Raw genomic sequence first — 21,528 nt, 5'->3', positions numbered from 1 at the left:
TTTCCCTTCCCCGATTCCCCAATAAAATTTTTTTAAGTTATTTAAAATAATCAAAATATAATAACCTCTGCAGTCTGTGTTCCCCCCCCCAAAAAAATAAAATAAAATAAACAAATAAATGGGGATGCTGTATGTGGCTTCTGCCTGCTAACCTTCAACACACCCCAAATGCTACAGGTTCCTCTGTTCTTCTCACTCATAGCATCCATTATTTTCTTTCATAGCACTTAATGCACAATTTTTATATATTTCTCTACATATCTCACATGTGTGATGTTACACAATCATAATTGAGATAACATAAAATTACATACCTGAGTAATTGCTTATTTTCTGTGTCTATTCCTCTTATGTAAATTCCATGAAATCAGAGACTGTGACAGTTTTTTCCCACCATCATCCCACCAGTGCATCAGTGTCTGACACACAGCAGGTGCAAAATCAATAATTTTTAATAAATCAATAGACAGATGAAAAAGACGGATCTATCACTCTGCAGTAGCACCACCACCTTCACAATATTTTTCGCATACCAAGCAGCCAGCAGAGCTCTCTCCATCAGCTGGAAGTTTCAATCAGTGGGTCCTCACTTGCTCCCTGAGTCAGTAGAATACAGAGCACCCTTCAGTGGGTGGGAGCTGGGGCATTGGAGGTGGAGGTGAAGCCTCCCTCATTGGCTCTTCACTGCTTCACAGACATTCCTTGCTGAAACATTCCTACAAATTTCTAGTCATTTTCATGTTGTCCTTTTCTACTTTGGGTCTCCAAAACTCATTACATATATGCCAACAGGGGTATATCCCAAAATTACATAAAGTACACATTTTCAAGTTATTTGATATAAAATCGCGTTTTGAAAACTTAATTTCTGGGTATTCGATGGCGCCCATCCCCTTTCTGATAAATAGCAATCACGATTAAGAACATTCTTGAACAACTTTTTATTGATTGACATCATTTTCACGTGTTCCTTGCATGTTCTTCAAAATAATGATCTTACCTCAATCCACACAAATCAACTGATATATTAATTCAGAAGCTGCTCAAATAAAAACAGCATTATCCAAGATGAATGTGAGTCATGTCAATCACTCAGGCCAAATTTTCATCATAATTAGCATAAGGTGATACTTGTCACACAGCAAAGCCTAGTGAGAGAGACCCACACCTGTGTCCTTGTAACCCTGCCTCCCTATGAAACCTTTTATCACCAGAAGCAAGTTATGCTGATCTAAAGTCAACCAAACATTTGTAAACCACAATTCTAATTTAATACTGACCGAGTTTTCTAGTCAATAGATTATAGATGAAACAGGTTATACTTTCTAACTAGAATTTAAAATAAAAATATAGGAAAAGTTCCTTAGATCGTATTTTCTAAATTAATGAGAGCCCATGTGAGTCCCCATGAATCACCTAAGCCTTTATTTCTTTCCCTATATTTTCTTCCACTCATTAAATTTTTTTCAAGTTCACTGAAACCGGTACCATGTTATCACACCTGTTTTTATTTTTCCATATTATCATCTCATCTTTCTGCACATGCAATTACATTTTATGGTTATACACAGTATGCAGTATTTTATTAACTATAACTTTCAATTAATAGCATGTGCTTACCATTTCCACATTGTAAAATTTAAATATTATTTTCATGGCTGCCTAATATCTCCTAACTTCCTTAAGCAGAGCCTTATTATTGGACATTCAGAACATTTCTTTGTTTCTTTCTGTTACTAAATGTATTTTTATATATAACTCTTCAGCTTTTTAAATGGTTTCCATGGTACATATAGATTTCCTAGAGAGAAAATAAGGATCAAAGCATGTGAATCCTTTTATGGCTCTTTCTGTGCTTATTTAATCTTTTTATAAAAAGGATGGGTCGGTTTACATTGCTCTAGGAATCTGTGAGTGAATCATTTTTACAAAGACCTCACCACAATTTTCTTTTGGCTTTAATTTTTTTTCTTACAACAGATATTAATTAGTATGTCATTATTAATTATGAGTGGGATTGAACATTATTCTCTATGTTTATAGGATAACACAAATTGTCTATACATCCATTCACATTCTTATCCTATTCTCCTATTTCCTTCCATTTTTTTTAAAAGTCTCTTTAATTGGCTGCTTGAGCCATGGACACAAATCTCTTAACCTGACCTAAACGCAAAAAGTCAATAAAAGCAAACTCGGCACAAACTTGTTGTCTTTACAAACTGGGCTGTCACCAGAAACACATTAACAAAAGAATAATTCTTGAAGGGAACTATCGTCTGCTTAACCTGGTCAGTCTTTAGAGTTGGGTAAAGAAGAAAATGTACTACTGTGGATTTGGGGGCCACATGTCATTAGAAGTTGTACAGTTTACTTTTAAATCACCAAGTGACTTTTCAACAAACACAGTGATTGATCATTAATGGTGAAACAGGCTAAATATAAATGAGCATCGGACTAAGGATTAGGGAAAATCTATGCAGTTTATGAATTATGAGCAATGGAATTTACACACTGTTCAGCGCTCATAGAAGAATAAAGGTTATGATAGTTTGGATCCTGCATTTTCTGAAGTCTTGGGTGGGGGACAGGCCCCATGTTACTTGACATCACAGAGAAGGGCGACCCCACGAAGCACCCAGTGGTCAGGGTCCTGGGCCGTCCTGAGGTCCACATCGGCGATGTAGTTCAAGTCTGTTCGGACCGGCTTCTTGTAGATGGGGCAGGAGTAAAACCGAGGATCTCTTAGAGCTTAAAAAAAAAAAATCATAAAAGAAAACACTTGGTGAATTTCTAAGGTAAGCAGCCAAAACAGCATAGAGCCAAATGTGTTCCAAAAAAAGGTGGGTTTGGTAAAATGAGGCACATTCTTCCCGAGGTCAGTTGATCATTAGATGTGAAGCTGACACTACTGCAGGTTTCCAGTGGGTATGACAAGACACCCAGAGGTCCTCGGGTTTGCTCCACTGGCCTCTTGTCCTTGACAGTAGCCCCTGCCCACATGACATGACAAGGAACTTCCTTTCTTCCTCCCTCTCCTTTCCGCCTGTCAATTCAACTGCCCTTCTCCACCCGGTCTCCTTTATTTCCCCACAAATTCTGTGCTCTCACATCGTTTTCCCTTAGGATTTGCCCACGGCACAAGGCACCTGTCCCTTTTCATCAGACACCTAGCACAAGTGCTCACCATTATTTCACTAGTATTGTTATTATAAAACCCGGTCTTCAACCCTCTGTGCCACAGTCCAAGCCACATTTGGAATCACAGGACAGGGGATCTCTGCTTCCCCACACGTACCAGTTGGCCTGAGTTCTCCACGTGTGCAGAAGAATAAAAATGGCTGGGAATAGAGTCATGGCAGAGTTCAGCTCCCTGAGACTCAATCTACCTTTTTGGCGTTTGGAATAGATGGAGTTTCCAAAACCACACATGGCATAGAGACACCCTGAAGATGTGCACCCCTCAAAGATCCTCTCTACTGCACTCATCCCTAACCAAAGGCTCTCCTTCCAGCCTGGACACCCCATGATCAGGGACAGATCCAGGTCTTGTAGGGTCTTAAACTTAACAATTTGGGGGATGGAGCCCTTTAAGAAAAAGGGTACGAATCTACAGACACAAAATAGGACTTTGGAGGGGGCCTCTGCATGGAACAGCCTTGGAGTTTCAGCTCCATTAGCTTCTGGCGAAGTCCACTCTGCCCAGAGGAGTTTATCTGCACATCTTATCACACCCATCTCAGGAAGCAGTATATTATTTCCCCTTCTCTTTCAGATTCCACATCTTTTCAGGACAAACGTTGTCTGCACCCATCCTTGGACTCTTTGGGAAGGCCAATATTATAAATGACCCTCACGTAACTACGGAGACGAAAACACATTTATCTTAGTAACTTTGCTTTGGTGAATGAGTATTACAAACACAGGCATGACACACACACACTGTCATTTTCTAAATGCAATCTATCAAACTGATTGAATTTATTTCCCCAGACTAACTTGCTCAATAATTTAGCTTTTTCTTTCTTCCCTTTTTTTTTAAATTAGGTAACGCTTCACAAATTTGCACGTGATCCTTGAGCAGAGGTCATGCTAATCTCTGTATCCTTTCAATTTTAGTATATTTGCTGCCAAAGCAAGCACTCATTTAGCTTTTTCTAACACATTACAAAAGTAAGACATTATCAGAAGTTAGTCTCAATTTTTTGACCCAATAAAACCTTCAACCTGCTGCGCCATGTCTTCTCATCCCTCCACTATAACTAATTTTATTGGAAGCTAAACATTTGAATATGACAGTGTTATAGGTAAGTTTCAATATAAAATAAATACTTTAAAGCAGTGATTCTTAACTAGGGGTGATTTTACCCCCAGGATGGGGGGGGCACTTGCCACTATCTGGAGACACTCTGGGTCATCACAACTGGGGTTGTGGGGTGCCACTGGCATCTAGTGGGTAAAGACCAGGGGTTCTGCTAACATCCAATAATACACAAGACAGCCCCTCACAACAAAGCATTATCTGGGCCAAAAAAGTCCAAAACACCAAGGTTCAGAAAACATGTTCTAAAACGAAGTCACAGATATTTTACAGTACTTTAAAATTCTGTGTTTCTTCAATCTTATGAAATTAATCATTAGAAACAATCTAAATTAATGTATCACCTAATTTTTAAGTCTAGGTATTATGTTTTAAATTACCATGGGGATGCCATAGTAATAATTAGGCAAATATATGAATATATGTGAATTCATGAAATGCAGTCAATACTAACTCTACTAGCTGATATATTTAAACCCTTTAATCCTAGGATCTGTAAACACAGAACAAAAATATAACTGATTCTTCTTCTGGATGAACATTTGACTAACAATCACTTTATAAATCTTGACATAAGCCATTGTCGTTTTATCAACCAAATGATAATTATAATCATCGCACTTTGGCAAGTATTTGACTAGTTGGATTTTAACCCCCAAAGAAAACCAGAATTGGAAAAAATCGTGCTCATTTCCATAAGCAGGTACAAAGGCTCTGAAATATCAATCCCACTTTATTTCCGTTTCACGGCTTCAGAATGGAAGGTGGCCAAGTCACAGCATGCACTGAACTTCTGCAGCAGATTAGAAGCCACCGAAAATAAAATTTCATCGTGAAAGTGCTGACAGACGCTAAACAACTACATAAACAGATGATTCCAAACCATTACGCCTGGTTAGACAAATGACTCTGAAGAAGAAAATAAACATGCTATGTAGGTAGAACAAATCAGCTAAATATGCTTAAGGCCTTAAGGCTCCAGGGCAGAGCAGAGAGAAGTGGTTGTCTGAATCCGTGAGCTATAGGCTTTAAGGACCTAAAGGTTTGAATAAAACACCTGGAGGGAATTTCATTTTCTAACTCAGTAACTTCCCTTCTAGCCTCCATTTTCCATCCAAATGTTAATAGTGTATCATTGCATCATATATGCCATCCAATAACCAAAATAACCCAGTTACATGGAAACCCCCCCTATGCAACCTTTAAATCATTCCTGCATTTAACCCCCCTTTTGTTAATAACATTTCAATTATTAAATAGTGCACTCTTACTTACAGGTGATATTTCTTTCAAGCCTTCAACAAGAATGTGAGATAACATATTAATAATAGTAATAATAATAAAATTATTCATTGCATGCTATGTGCTGGACATTGTCAGCTTAATACTCTTGTTAACAACCTTATGAGGTGGGCGCTATTATTAAATCCATTTGACAGATGAGAAAACTGGGACATGAGGAAGTAAGCTACTCGTCCAAGGTTGCAAAGCTGTAGGTGATGAGACGCGAGCCTGGCCAGTATGGACCCAGAGCCCACAGTCTAATCTCAGTGACAGCTGCGGCATACTAAGCATATGTGCCTCTACGTCTTTGCAGGAAGATGTGAAAGTGAACTGGGGATAACTAGATATCTGACTTCAACTTGTGGTGTATCTGAGTCCCCTCCAAAGCCACATGACTAATTACTAGGGTGATAAAGCCAGGAGAGCCGCCCAAGTATCCGGGTGTCTGGCTCACTGTCCTTTACCTGAGTACATGTGGCCCCACTGGGGGGCAGGGGAGGTGACCACCTTTAGCCAGCAGCATGGCGGGAGGGTGCCATCGGGAGTGAAAGCTCTCATCTGCACAGGGCAGACGCTTGTGTTGCTGAACCACCTCTCAAAATTCAGGTCTGAGTTTCCGATGTGCAGCTAAATCCAAACACGGAAACACCGGTGCTTGGAGACAGAGAAAGGTTTACTCAATTTGGCCAAACCTGGTGGATGGGGGAGCAGGATAGCTCAAATCCGCCTTCCTCAATAAGCTAAAGCAGGGGTTTCTATGAGGCTAAGGAGTAAGGGAGGCGAAGTTCCAGGGAACCGAGGGGAAAGTTTGTGTTCTTTAGTCACAGGGAACAATTTGTGCAGCCAGATTTCTGGGCATCAACAGCTGGTCACAACTTTCTTAAAGGCATGTACTCCTTCTGTGAAACAAATTCATAAATTCTCCTTGGGACACCGGAGGCACTGATTCCTGCTGGACAAAGAAGCAGGAAATCAGCAACACAAAATTATATTGCGAGAACAAGGGGTGCTGGGTTGAAGAGCCAAGATTCTGCAAAATATCTCATAATTGTGTGCCTGTGACGTTATCTTTAAAGAGCAAAGAGCAGAAACTAGTCATATTGTGACCAGCGCCATTATTGAAGCAATCATTGTTTGGTGCTTAACTAGCCATATTTTTCCATTATCTCAAGTAACGTGTACTTTTAAACATTTCTCCTAGAACTTGCTTTACAGGGAGGCCCTCAGAACATGTCTAATACATTTTCTTAATCTTTTACTATAAGCTATGTGACAACCAAAGCACTTGAAGTATTTAGTGCTCAAAGCCTACACCTCTATCTGTGATTTAAGACCTGAACATGTTTATTGTTAACTGCCAGTTTCATTTTCACTGTGTCCACTTCATCATGTACCTGACAAAAATAAACTCATGACTTCAAAATGCAAGGGGCTGTCCTCATTTTCAATGTAGCCGTGGTTTTCCAGCTTCATCTCAGACGCCGCAGGGGCTCCTTAAATGCATAATCTTAAGTGGAACACTAACCGCAGCAGCTCCCCGAGGTTTCAACCACCCCCACCCCACCCCCACAACAGACAAATGTGACTCATACCAGCCTTGGTAGCCAGGAATCATAGGCAAATTACATGTCTCTACACCTAATTTCCCCATCTGTAAATAGGCATCATATCTTACAGAGTTGCTGTAAAGATTAAGTTAATATATGTGAATACCTGTCATAGTATAATGTCTATAATGCAATAGATGCTTGAGGGGTGTTAGATTTCTCCCCCCAACCTCTTGCCTCTCTCTCTCTCTCTCTCTCTCTGCCCCCCCTTCCTGGCCGCCCCCCCCCCACACCTTTATACTAAAACAAATTCCCCAGACTTATGTTCCCCATGATTTTCACAGAGTTCCAGGTTTACAAACTGAAAGGGAATTCAATGCTGTGGGGCTCAGGTCACCAGTCGCAGCATGGGGCTAGCCCCAGGCCCAGCCCCACATCTGCAGTGTTGGATCAGAGCGGGTCGCTGGGTGTTCTTAGAAACACTTTTTCCCTCGCAGGAAATAGCTTCATTAGCTGCAGGGACCCTGAGATACTTCTCCCTCTACTTCATGACCAGAGGTACATATAAGTCTTGCGTCATTCCCCCAAAATGTTCTAATCACCGTTTTCCTATCACATCGGCTACAGCACTGCAGTTCATTTTGAAGCCTCACTCTGCCCATAGAGTAAATCTGTAAAGGAGACAAGTATTTCCTATTCTGCCTCTTTTCAACTTTCTTTGAGAACAGAGAGAGGATCTGGGTTGGTGTGGGTGGCTTTGCCCTCTTGGTGAATTTGGCACATACTATTTGGGTGACTTCCCATGATGTCTTAACAAGAAATATGAATAAAATAAACATGTGGGGACACATCATTCAATTCTTAGAGTTACAATAAATATCTAGATATCTTTTTGAAAACAAAACAAAAAACAGTCCTGTATGTAAAATTCGATGATGAATTATTTAAACTGAAAATTGCTCTTCATGTGAACAGAAAAACAATTCATTACAAGAATTTTAATTTTAAAACGCTATACTCTTGGAGTACACTATAGCCATTAACAATCCTACAGCCCTGTATCTCAATCAGAGCCCTATTCAGCGAGCAAAATTGAGTGAAAATTAGATTTACAGTATGAAAAGAGCACCAGAATGTTAGCTTTTTATCACTAAAGAACACGTCCTCAACAACAAATTGGCAAAACAAGTTTCCACCAACTTCTATAGAAACAAACAAAAAAAAGAATAAAGAATTAAAGTCTCTCTTTTCTTTTTTTAGTCCTTTGAAATGAGTCACTTTTCCTTTGCTTATTTTATTTCCTCCTTACCTGCTGCTCCTGAGTATCACCACTGACTAATGCCCAGCAGGGTGAGTACAGTTCTATACAAATCTGTTCTTAAGTAATAAAGAATTGCCTTTGTATGATAAAATTGTTACTTTATTACTACCATGTTGAGATGGTCAATGTCATATTGTAGTGGATTTTTGCAATTTAGCCACAAGAAATAAGAAAAGGAACACCTAACTCCATGTGAGAAGGATTTTTGTTTCATTTTATAAGGGAAACATTGTTACAACATGTTGACTAGCTGCAACAATACGGTAAAGCAAAATTTCTAAAATACGATTTTTGGCTCCAAGAATGTTGGATTATCATTTCTATAAAACAGTCACGGCCCCAGGACCTCCCACCAACCTAAGAGCCCGTCAACATGAAGTCACAGGCAGCACGCCTGCCTGAGCCCAAGCAGACACCTGTGTCCTCTGAGATTCGGCAAAGATCTATTGAGTGGTGCCAGGTGCCAAGAACTGTGCTGAGCGCTCTCTCTCCATAGCTCCTCTTCCTTCTTACCTTCTTTCTGTTCCTCAAACCCAGCATGTCCATGGACACCTCACACCTTCGCACCCCTGCCCTTGCTCCTGGATATTAGCACAGCTGCTTTCTGTCACTTGGGTCTCAGAGTTCAATGTTCTCTCATCAGTGAAGCCTCCCCTGAGCCCCTAAATTATTTCACTCCCTAACAGACTGTGTGTGCATTTTCCTTTTAGAAACAAGTATCTGAAATCAGTATGTTCATTTACAGTCGGTTCTATTACTCGTGGGACTCATGTATGTAAAATTCTTTGAACACTGAATCTGGGACTACAGAACCACGGCTCCTAGGGGAAATACAGGGAAATGTCATTGCAGGGCTCAGGTCACATTGTCATCCACTCATCAATACGCAATCTTGTTTCATGTGTGTTTCTACTTAAAGGCACCTTTTGAATATACGCTGTTGATTCATTAACATCGAATTCAAGGCCCAGAGCACCGTAACTCATGCTTGCATGAAGCGTACCTAACACACGTGTTTCCTCCAGAAGGCACATCGCAGCACTCAGGAACACTGGACAGCACTTCAGCGCTGTGGTTGGGTCATTTTAAACAGCAAAAGTACAAGAATGTGGAAAATGTAGCACTAAATAGACCATGAACAGGACACTGGTTTTCAGTAGGAGAGCTGAGACAAGAAGGCAGAGCATCACCTTAAATCATCCTCAGAGGGGACATGCATGGCGGGCGCCTCAAAGTCTTCAGTGCTTTATGCATGTCTGCGAATGACTGCAAAAGTTCCACAAGCATTGATTTGGGGGTTCTAAATAAACTTTAGAGTATAGGCAAATTCATAAATACAGAATCCTGGAGTAACAAGGATCAACTATATCTTCCGCTTTTTCGGCTACCCTCCCCTCTCTGGGACTGACTTCTGCGAGAGTGGGGTCCTGGCAGGGCTTTATGCACTGCTGCACCCCAACACCAAAGTACTCCCAGCAGATGGTCAGCACCAGATCAGTAGCATGGAATGACCAACTGAGCGAGTGCTAGTTCCCTCTGCTAAGCAAAGTCTACCCCTAACTCCCTATCATTCTTGTCCTCCAGAGCACATCTCAGAAGCAATCTCCACCAACCCCCTCCCGGCATAGTTGTACTCTCCTCCTAGGCCCCCTGTGCATCCTGAGTGTGTCTCTATCATAACATGTTTAAATTCTATTCTGTTTGCTCATCAGTTTCCCTCACTAAACCACGGGTCCCCTGTGGGCAGGATCTGGTTCATGGTTACTTTTGTGTCCCTTGCAACCATGGTCCCAGCTGGTATTATTAGGCATTCAGCCAATGTTTGCCAAAAAAAAAAGAAAGAAAAGAAAATGCTCATAGTTTATAAATTCTCTTCCCTTGACTCTTGTTTCCAAAAGGGATATTTATCTGAGGGATGGAGATACTAAAAGTGGCCTTTTAAAGAGGAACTATGTGTTTAAAGAAAACTCTTTGGTGTTTCTGTCACAAAATCAGTACTTCCTTGTGGGATCGCTATCATAGCTACCTCTAGAGTTTATGGTTTATAGTAATCATTTCACCGTGTGTGTGTGTGTGTGTGTGTGTGTGTGTGTGTGTGTGTGTGTGTGGTGTGTGTGTGTGTGTGTGTGTGTGTGTATATATATATACATATATATATATCATCATGCTGTATACCTTACATACAATTTTTATTTAAAATTAAAATAAATTTTAACAAAATAAAATGAACAAGAAAGTCCCACCACGTGTGCTGAAAGGTGGTTGTTGCTGGGAAGATGTTAGCTAGCGAAATACAACAACGAAGGTGTCCAGAAAACAGCAAGCCAACAATGGAAAACAGTTTACTTCGTTTTAGACTTGTCAAACAGAGCTTTGATGACTTTATCAAGGTAGAATAATGTGTGTGTTTCACAGAAGTGTTGTTACAGTCATAGTCTGAAATATGAATCCAGCATTTTACCGTTAGACACTGGATTAGGTTGAAGTCCCTAAATTCAACCTGTTTCACAAGCTGGCTTCAACCTCCAAACTAGTGAAGCCACCGCCTCCAGTGAGCCCCAGGCAGTCAGTCCTGCCTAGAAACCTGCTTTATACCACTCGTCCCACCTCCTCATATCCATCCTTCCAAGCCCAGTCCAGGGCCAGCTGCCCTGGCCACTTCATCACACTTCACCCCCTTTCCCATCACTTATTAACTATTCCAAATACTTGTTTCTTATCTCATCCTCTAACATTTTATGAGTATCTTTATATATCTGCTTTAGTATATAGGCAAGAATTATCTAGAACCATTGCCTCCCCCATAGCACTCAAGGAAGTGCCTAGTGGTCAATAGATACTCATTAAATATGGGTTTGAATGTGAAGCTAGTTGATAAAATAGTCAAATCCTTATTACATGATAACAACAAGAATGAGAGCCTATGTTTACAATGTCATTCCAGCCAATAACACCAACCATCCCTAAATGCACAAGAGCACTTACTGTTGTTTTCTGCATAAATCCTTATGACAGGCATCAACTCAAAGAGCACTTTTGGTTTAGACTCAATGAGTTTCATGTTCCTCTTGTCCCAGCCAGCACCTTCAAGATATAAGCCATAGACGTAGACGCCCTCTGTGGGAGGGGCAGAAATATCATCCTTCATCCACTTGGTGACTTCATTGCAAAGCACCATATTGTCCAGAGCACAGCCTTTGTTGGCCCGAGTTATCTCCTACTCAGGGCAAGAACAAAAGCAAAGGATGAAATTGGCGATTAGAGGTTTGTCTTAAAATGCAGATCATAAAAGTGACAACAGTGTAGCACCAAATTACCCTAATGCAAAGGACGCAGAATATTATTTAAAGAATTTAAAGTTAAAAAGATTCTCTCAGAACAAATACCCATGTCCCAAGTTACCCACTAATACTTGTATATACATATATATTATATATACTATAAAATCAAATATAAAAATAACAAATAAAAAAAATAACAAACAAAAAAAGCCTGAGAACAAGTTTCTGGATTTATGTTTAGGTCAATGTAACAGCTAGTGCCCCAAAGAGACAGTCATTCTCTGCCTTATTATATTTTTTAAAACTATAATGAAAGAAGAAAAGGAGAGGAAAATAACACAAGAGGTTCAAGCCAAAGCTCTTACCTGTCGCATCGCAGTTAAAAATCCTTGAGGGTTAAAAAAGCCTGTCATCCAGAAGCAATGGGGTCGGCCATTGAAAACCCAAGACGTAAACTGGCAGTTTCTTTCTATAAGTTCAGTAAACCAGAAGCCCAATGTACTCGAAACCCATGATGCCTGAAATGCATACATTAAAACAATTGATACAGGCTTAATTCTGCTGGGTAACTGGCTATGTTCACAGAGAAAACAAAAAATGGTGGAATACCAATATTACTTTTAGAATCTAAAAGTTTCAAAGAGATGAATTCCCTTGGGGTTTTGAAATTTAAGTTTCCAAATGATTCTTCCTCCTTGTTATGATCACCACATGAATACCAGATCGATTCAGAACTCAGATGCTATGCTGTCAATAGAATCACCTTCCACATGTGAATATATTCATTACCAATTCTGCTATAAAGTAATCAAAACAATTAATTGAACTAAATTTAACAGGTTTCAACTCTTTTTCCTTAGGTTACATTGTCAATAGATCCACTAAAAAACAGGATAGAAATTTATGTAAATGTGCTCATAGCCTCATCAACACTTTAAAATATATTCTGTGATTCATAACTCACAGATGGTTTTTCTCCACTTATCATTTTCATTGAGACAAACAAATCATTGTCTGAAGTTCTTGTCCCTTAGAACGTACTTTGATTTCCTCTGATGAAGGAGCAGAAATGGAAACATAGGTCCCTCTCCCACCAACAAATTAATTGCATGCATTGCCTATACATAACTTGCTGCCTGAATTCATGTGCGGAGCTTCTGTCATCAAATTGGGCATGAATGTGTCATTAACGTTATCAGCAACCACACTGGTAGTTATCTCTGAATCATATTTTATAGCATTTTACTGTAATTACAATATTTTAGGTATGAATAAATGTCATGATCGACCTGGGTAGATATAACGCTTGAATTTCAATTATCTTAAGAATGAATTATTATTTTTCAAAATGCACTGAGATTCCAAAGACTGATAGTATATTGATTAGAAGAGAAATCTGGATAAAAAGATACTTTACAAATAAGGTAACTCATTCCAAACCTATCTTTACAGCTGTGTTACCTGAAAGAGAAGTGTTTATGCCACATGTGATCTGAGGGCACAGGGAACCATTACTGGGAGGGTGGCTCCTGAGGACGTCTGTTCCAGGGCCTCCCAGGTGCTGGCCAAGCTGAGTGAGCTGGTTTAGTGGGGAACAAACCTGCACTGGCCAGTGACCAGATAGGTTCTCCCTCTGTCATTGGCAATGAGGAGAGGCAGTTCAGACAGAAAAGCCTTGGCAATGAATTTCTTGAAGGTGAGAAGAAGAAAGGGTGTGGTCAAAGTTGATTCTGAGTTTCTAAGCTGTGTGACTAGAGGGATGGGTGGTGGTGTCGTCAGATAAGGTGGAGAGGACAACAGAAGAGCACTCCCCCAGGGACCTTATGCTGCCTGCAGGACCCACTGCTTTGGACCGCCGGAGCCCCGGGGGGAGATACATATGCATGTGCACACTTAAATACAGAACAAAGAAACAGACGTTAATTAGGCTCCCTCCCCTCAAATACACATTTTCCTGCTTAAAAAGACACTCAGACATCATTTTACTTTTCCAAGTAGAAAATTATATCTTAAAACCACATCTGTCATTTAGCGCAATTACCAACAGGTATAATCAGTAAGCACACTTGTTATCTTGAGATATACATACTCCTATATCTACAAAGGAAGGAAAAATGTTTCTCTTTGGTGTGACTTTTGATATGAATGTGTATTTCAGAACCTTCTCTTCTATGAAACTAGCATAATGGGCTTTGAAGCCCAAGGGCTTGGGTTTCAGTTCTGATTCCTGGATAACTTAGGTGTGTGATTTGGGAAAAGGCCTAATCTCTGCCAACCTCAAATTCCTCACCTGTAAAATGAAGGCAATAAAATGCATGATTTAAATGAAATAAGCATGTCCATTGTCCAGCAGAGCACCTAATATGTGGGAGAGGCTACATAATTTCCTCCCCTCCCTACAATCCAAAAATACAGGACTGCAAGGGGATTAGTACCTAAGCCAAAAAACACTTTTAAATAAATTGTCCAACATTTTCCACTTGCCAATTGCAAGGATTCACAACAATACGCTGACTAGGCAGAACCAGAGCAGACGTAAACGTACTTTTTTCCACCGAGCAGGAATCCTGGCATCAAACATGCAATTCAATGCATCCCGAAGATTTTCACTCATGATGATGGTGCCATCGATGGCCAGCTTTAGCTCGGTCAGGGTGCTTCGGACCAAGGTGAGGACCCTCTGCATTCTGTCTATCTCCTGCCTGAGGAAAATATTCATCGGCTGGAAAGGCCCCATCTTTTGCAGCCTCTCTTTGACCTGCCATAGAGACATTCAGCACGTGTTAAAAATTAGACATGTTTATGGAACTGGGGCTTCTGAAAAAGTCCCAAAATTTGGAATTCCATAAAGATAAGCTTTTTTTTTTTTTTACTGCCAGAAAACAGAAAAGAAATAAGAGAGGGTACATCTGTTAGATGACTGGCTGATTTTTTCATCCCACGTGGGAGAGAACAGACAGCCTTTAATGCACAGAAACATAGAAAACACATGACCACGACCACGCGGTCTTCAGAACAGCAACTGCGCTTACTGGGAAATACTCACTTGCTGCCGACCTAAGACGTTCAAACACACACATTGGACGGACACACAGAGACATGTACACAGTACATGTACACGACCCTTCTTTTGGCTGCCTCAGAAAAGTACACTTGTGTTTTCAGAAAAGTACACTTCTGTTTTCCATCAAAGAATCCACCCATCCCTCCCTCCACCCACCCACCCAATCACTTGCATCTCACAGGTATTTATTGAGAATCTTCTATGAATCAGCTATTGTGCTAGGCTGAGTCACTTTATCCTAAGGCAGCACTGACCAATTCAGCAAAAGGACGGAGATGCTTCTAAACCCCATTACTTACCATATTTATTCATCTATGGACTTGTGATATTTTTAGATATTTCAATGTTTCATAAATATTTCGACCACTGTGAGACATGAATGACCTGTTTCCTGATACTATAATGAAAGGTGTTTATGAAAGCTGATTACAGTATTGATTTTCTCCAAGCAAGCAATCAGAGTTTCTTTCCGGGGAGATTATCCCCTTGGCAATAGGCCCTTGATTTCAGTCTGTAGTACTCGCAGCCAAAATGGCCTGCCTTGTGGGAAATAATATGACGCCAAAGAAACGAAATGCTGCAGGTTTCCCTTGCAACCAGGTGGAAAGGGGGAAATGTACAAAGAAACATGGCGGCCCTGTGACAACCGTCACATGGTTAGTCCAGGTCATCTAAGACGACATGGAAAATAAGTTACTTTTGCTTTTCTCAAAGGTTTAAAAATGTTATCAGGGCAAACCTTTTCACAGTATATGCTAAAATGTCTAAAAAAATTAACTTTTATAATCATAAATTTGTTTAGCAGTTACTTGCATATTAAAAAGACAAATCAATTTTTAATACCCATGAGATGAAGAAACTGCAAGGAGTTAATGATATAAATACAGACTCCCTGAAATTAAGAAGGCCTGAATTTTAAGGTGTGCATTAAATTACATAACACTTTTTATTTTAAATAACATTTTTTACTCTAAGAATACATTACTTTGCTTTGAACAAATGACAATGTAAAGTACCCCAAGGGAAACTTCTAGAAAAAGAATTCCAACCCATCAGTACACACTTGTAATTTAATTATGAATATTAACATTCTCATCAGGTTTCTTACTATTTATATTTTGAAATGATCACATTTATAGTTTCAAAATCTTCTCTTTTTGGTTTTCCAGGAAGTGAGTTTTGAAATATTTTTTTGTTTTATTTCAGAAAAATTACTTTTTTCCTCCTTCCTCATTCCCCCAACCAAACAGACACGTCCACAGCCGACATTCTGTCAGGATTTCAACTCACTTCAAATGGGCTGTAGTCTGGGGGTAGCTTTTCCAGCATATCATCAGCCAGCCGGGCCACCACAGCCTCCCGGGTCTCATCCCCGCCTCCAGAGCTGTCCTTGGGTTGGATGCCCAGGATGATGTCCAACACATCCTTGGCCAGCTTGCTCTGGTAGGTGATGTCGGCATTGGGGTGCAGCCCAAACACCTCGGGGCTGTCATAGGTGGGCAAGCTCTGAACAACAAGCACACCAGGTAAGCACAGACTGCTGACATAAGCACTGATTAAATTATACTGTCTTAGGAAATAACGTGTTTTTATAGGATAAGCATTTACATGATATGTCTTATTTGTGTCTGGCTACAATCGCAATAATTTCTCGGGGAAAAAAAAAAACAAAAAACAAAAGTTGCCTTGAAAAAAAAAATTAACACTAAGGAATATAATAGGTTCCAGGTTCTTGGACGTCTATACCTCAAGCATTTTAATCAAAGAGATAACGTCCTGTTTTATAATATGGAGGATAGAAAGGGATCTATGGATGAGTATTTTGGTTTTTGAAAGTCCAGTCTAATTCAAACCAGTCGTTTAAATACATGTATAACTAACAGTTACTATGTTTTCAAGATCCCGGAAAGTGACAGGTTTAGCTATTATGGCCCAAATAAGGGAACTGTACTCTCCCGTGGAAAGACCAGGAAAAAAGAGCAGCACTAAGAGAGCAAAACAGACAAGAGGTGGAGAGAAGCGACACAAGCAAAACAAACAGGCAAAAATCCCTCAGCTACTTCAATAAAAGGAAATTTACCTGCAATTCAGCATTATTTTTATGCATCCTAAGCTTTATTTTTAGCTTATATTTTCCCTCCCTTATAGTCCCTTATTTTATTCCATTTTACATAATATCTTCTTATGAGTGACCTCAAACTCGTTGTGAAATGAGGTCTATATAAATACACGTACAGGCATATCTAAATTTATACCTTCACAGGCACCTCTGCATTCAGTGCTAATGATTTAAAGGCACATATAGTACAATTAAGACACATTTATTTGTTGATCTGAATTAATAAAAGTACAGAGGTGGTTAATATATGATAAACTCATCACACTTATTTATCACAGAACCTCTGCATATCTAATAAATTTAGCCTTTGGGACTGTTGTGCTTTAGTTTGTTCACTCTGAGATAAATCTCAGAGGCAATGGAGATTGCTAAATAATGATCTAATAAATTTAAGGTATAGAGACAGAAAATGTAATTACCTTGAAACACAAATCAAAATTTTCCCCAAATTTCCCATCAAAACCTATCTTATTCTTTCTTAGAGCAGTGTTTCTCCACCAGGCGTGATATTGCACCCCCAGGGGACATCTGGCCATCTCTGGAGATGGTTTTGGTTGTCACAACTGGATAAGGGGTGCTATTGACATCTAGTGGGTGGAGGCCAGGGTTGCTGCCAACCAGTCTGCACAGGACAGCCTCCATCCCCTCCCCCGTTACAAAGAAGTATCCGGCCCTGAATGAAGAAGCTCTTACACAGAGTGGGTCCCTGAACATCCTATAACACTGCCCATTAGGCCAGGATTAAGGAACTGATGTCACGGGACAAGGCAGGTGCATTGAAAAACAGAAAACATTGAATCTAGAGATGATCAGTGCAATTAGTAGAGGTAGCTGAAGCCTCACAGGTAGAGATCTCGAGGGGATCTGCATGGTCCCCAGTCCTCAATCTGCCCAATCTATCATCTCCCCCAAAAATATTCCCCGCTGAGACATTAAAACGAGAAAGGAGGGGAGGAATTCACACAAAACACACACTCAGAACGAATATAAACATATCAATTATTAGGCAAATATAAACATATTAAGAAAAGCATTTACAGTGGAAGGTCCACTATGTATCACCATTAAAATTTATTTTAAAGGAAATATATATAGTGTAAATTAATGACAAATAGGTCAAATGCTGAGACTATTTGCTCTCTACATACAATTCTGATATTGACAAACCTGGATATAATGAAGATAGTTATCCACGGTGCTGCATTTTGGAATATTGTATCCTTGGTAAAAGCTGAAATCTGACCCGAACATATTTTCACTGAACCAAACCTTAGCAAATGTGTTCAACAATCTCTTATCGTAGTCATCAGTGACTCTGCCTCCATATTGAATCTCGCCTATCATGTAGCGAACGGTGGTCCAGGAGACGCCCTGGGGAAATGTACAGAATAATTGTGTAGAACTGACTGCTGTCTCATCCTCATTGTCCCTGTTAATTGTCATCCTTCCTTCAGTCTTCATCAGTGATGCGAAAAGCACAGACAGAAAATTAAAGGGGCAAACATGAGCAATTACTCAAAACTCATGTTCATGACTTGAAATAGACTCTTGCTGGGTTCATTTATATTTTCATACATTAATTTAGACAGAAAAAAATGTTTATTTTTTGAGAGTATTGAGACAGTTCTTTAAAAAGCACACACTTCAAAAGTAATCTAGACTCTCATTTTCATTTTCAAACATTTTTAAAAAACAAGTTTTCCCACCCATTTTCCCCCTCCGTTCAATAGACTCCATTAGGTTGTCTTGTATGTAAGGTCAACTTGCCTTTGAGAAAGAAAAAGATAATCAAAATTTGTTTGTGTTTAAAATGAATTCAAGACCCCAGTGTGACCCGAGTTGATATGAGTTAAAGATAAAGACTTTGCAAGCACAGAAAAGCATCACTCGTACAGGATTTCCCCCAAATCTGCGGGATCATTTTAGCACGAGGACCCTGGCCCACAATCACCAGTGGCCTGAAGCAGCGTGCACACGATACCTTTTTAATATCCATGTCATCTAAGTGGTTTTGGATGAACTGCACTGTGGCATTGAAGTCCGCTTGGTTAAATTCGTATGGGATGTTCCACCCCAGGGGACCAAACTTCCGCCTCTCCTGGACCGTGGAGTGCAGGAAAGCCACTGCGTACAGCATGGGCTTCCACTGGACCAGCGTGCTCATGTCCAGCAGGTCCTGGCTCACACCTGGTTGGGGTCAGTTGGGCGAAAAACTGTATCAGCTCTCAAACCTCTGCATTTTCTATTACTTTCATAAGTTATTATTATTGTGAATTATTTTAATCACATTCATATGACAACTATAATTTAACTGTTGGGTGTCCAGAGGTCATTCCTCTCTGAAAAATCGGCAAAGAGATTTGAGGGGAGGAGGGTCTTGCTACCATAGATCAGGTTTCTGCCAATCTAGCAAGACAATGTGGGGATAAAACAGAGGCGGGAGAATAATGGTAACAAAACAAATACTGCCGCTGTTACCACTATTGCTACAACTACTGCTGCTACTTAATAATAACAATAATAAAATTTACAATATTATTACTTGGGCATGGACATACACTGTTTTAATTAATAGTAGATTGTTAATAGTAGTGTATATAGAAGCTATTGCAACCTGATGATAGTCCCAAAACAATAATTATATATGCATACATATTATGTTATATTATATTATGTTATATTCACATTTTTTTTCATTTGGTAATCTTTTTTCCCTGTCACCACCCTTCCACATTCATTTTATCCCCACATTACCTTGTAAATTGGCAAGAATTTGAGTCTTTGTAGGTTTTTCAGATTGACATATAGTAATTATTATATTCACTATATTCCTACTGTTGTAGACAGACTTTATTGTCTCTATTTTATATGAGAGAAAACTGAAACTCAGGCTATTTGAGTGACTAACACCCAAGAGAACAAAGCCTTTGTTCAGGAAGGACCAGAATCAGGATTTCTGATTCCGAGGTCCTTGCTCTTCCGTGACCGTGAGTCCCAGACAGAAGCCAGGAAGCAGAGAAAAGAAAGGCAGAGAGAGTAATCTCGGTTCCAGTTGTGACTGGAGGGGCATCTGGGTCTGGTTTTGTTGCTTTTGTTCGATTTCTACCTTAGCTACCATTCTGACATATGGCTTCATGCAGGCAGGCCATAATTCTAATCTGGCCTCTCCTCTTGGAAGAGTCTACTGTCCTATCTTAGGTAGGGAGCATGAAGACCATAAATGACAAAAATATCCATTTTAGATGTTAACATAAAAAGGTAGGTGTCTAGCAGAGAACAGCATAGGCCAAAGTAAAGCAATATTGAGAAAATAGGAAAAATGTAAGGTGGGAAATCCTGAGCCAGAACATTCCACAAAGAGCATGACAAAGGGGCCATGCCCCCACCCCCAATCAGGTTAAATAATAGTCCCATTTGCCATAACTATATTCTCACTAATTCTGATTTAATAATTTCCTTAAGAAAACAATTTAAGTACAAGAATTCCCATAAACTTGGAAGCGTTCCTCGACTCACCACCATATGTTCTTTTCAGTCCTGCCCGGAGGCCCTGTGGAGGCTCATTGGTGAATTTAATGGACATCTGAAGGAGTGTAATGGGGAACTGCTTATGCGCCTCAGTGGTCACCCACAGGCGGAAAGCATCATGTACCATCTCGGTTTCTACAATTATGTCCATTAGCTCATCCATGAAATCCAGTCCCAGGTGGCAGTTCTGCAGAAGTACCCATCCTCCCTATGTCAACAACAGTAAATGCAAATGAGGCCATTTTGTATTTCTCCTAGAGATTTAAATTAGTATGTTCTTTAAACATTAAGTAATTGAAATTTAACAGAAAATCACACTAACCACTTTAAATTAATCTAGGTCAAATCGAAGGATATAATAATGTTTAATTGGAAACAGCTGCATTTTTTTCTTGTTCCATGTATTTGTCCCGCATATAGCAAGCCAATTGTACTAATAATACATATTAGAAGTCATGAAAATAACCAAGTGAAATATAAAAAAAGATCACAGCATTTCTGAGTAAAGATGGCTGCTTGAACATATCCGTTTATCTTGGCTCCCTCACCAAATTCCATGAAAACCACAGTGAAGGGATCTTTTTTAAAGGCATGAACTTTTAAGGACAAAAACATGAGGGTGAAGACATTCTGAAGAACATTACAAACTCAAGAAAGCTGAATCCTCAACTGGCATTCAGGGAAGGCTGAGATCTAACCTGATTTATACCACATAACTCCCAAAACACTCAATAACAGGTGATGCAGAGGTCCCTCTGGAAATCCAGGAAGAAGATGGAGGAGCTAACAACAGAAGATTGAAAGTCCAGCTGCTGACATGTCCCTGCCTCCCCTAAAGAAAGACGGAGAGCCGATTTTCTTTAAAAGGCAGAACAGACAGCGCTTGGACTGGAGGACATCAACACATTAAGTGGATAGAAACCTCTCTGAAAAATAGGTGAAAAAAAGTTGACCCACTGATTTTGAGACCTATCACCTCCCATCTCCCACTGAGTTACCAGAATGCTCGTACCTGCGCATATACACTCTAGATCAGCGTTTCTCAACCTGTGGGTCGTGACCC

General features: G+C 39.9%; 1 protein-coding gene across 1 annotated transcript in view; it reads right to left on the bottom strand.

Moving 5' to 3' along the window:
• Positions 1-263: 263 nt before the first annotated feature.
• DNAH5 (dynein axonemal heavy chain 5) overlaps positions 264-21,528 on the bottom strand; it is a 212,920-nt gene continuing 191,655 nt past the window's right edge. The window contains exons 70-77 of the mRNA XM_019646195.1: positions 20,454-20,673; positions 18,919-19,124; positions 18,105-18,308; positions 16,109-16,324; positions 14,300-14,512; positions 12,120-12,272; positions 11,459-11,690; positions 264-2,751 (exon numbers count right to left, since the gene is read on the bottom strand). Coding sequence (XP_019501740.1) covers positions 2,600-2,751; positions 11,459-11,690; positions 12,120-12,272; positions 14,300-14,512; positions 16,109-16,324; positions 18,105-18,308; positions 18,919-19,124; positions 20,454-20,673 — 1,596 coding nt within the window. The 3' untranslated portion in view covers positions 264-2,599. The remainder of the gene's footprint in view (positions 2,752-11,458; positions 11,691-12,119; positions 12,273-14,299; positions 14,513-16,108; positions 16,325-18,104; positions 18,309-18,918; positions 19,125-20,453; positions 20,674-21,528) is intronic.

The sequence above is a fragment of the Hipposideros armiger genome, unplaced genomic scaffold (genome assembly GCF_001890085.2).
Source record: "Hipposideros armiger isolate ML-2016 unplaced genomic scaffold, ASM189008v1 scaffold_98, whole genome shotgun sequence".
Classification (NCBI taxonomy): domain Eukaryota; kingdom Metazoa; phylum Chordata; class Mammalia; order Chiroptera; family Hipposideridae; genus Hipposideros; species Hipposideros armiger.
Note: the sequence above shows the minus strand (reverse complement) of the source record. Positions and strands in the feature narration are given on the sequence as shown.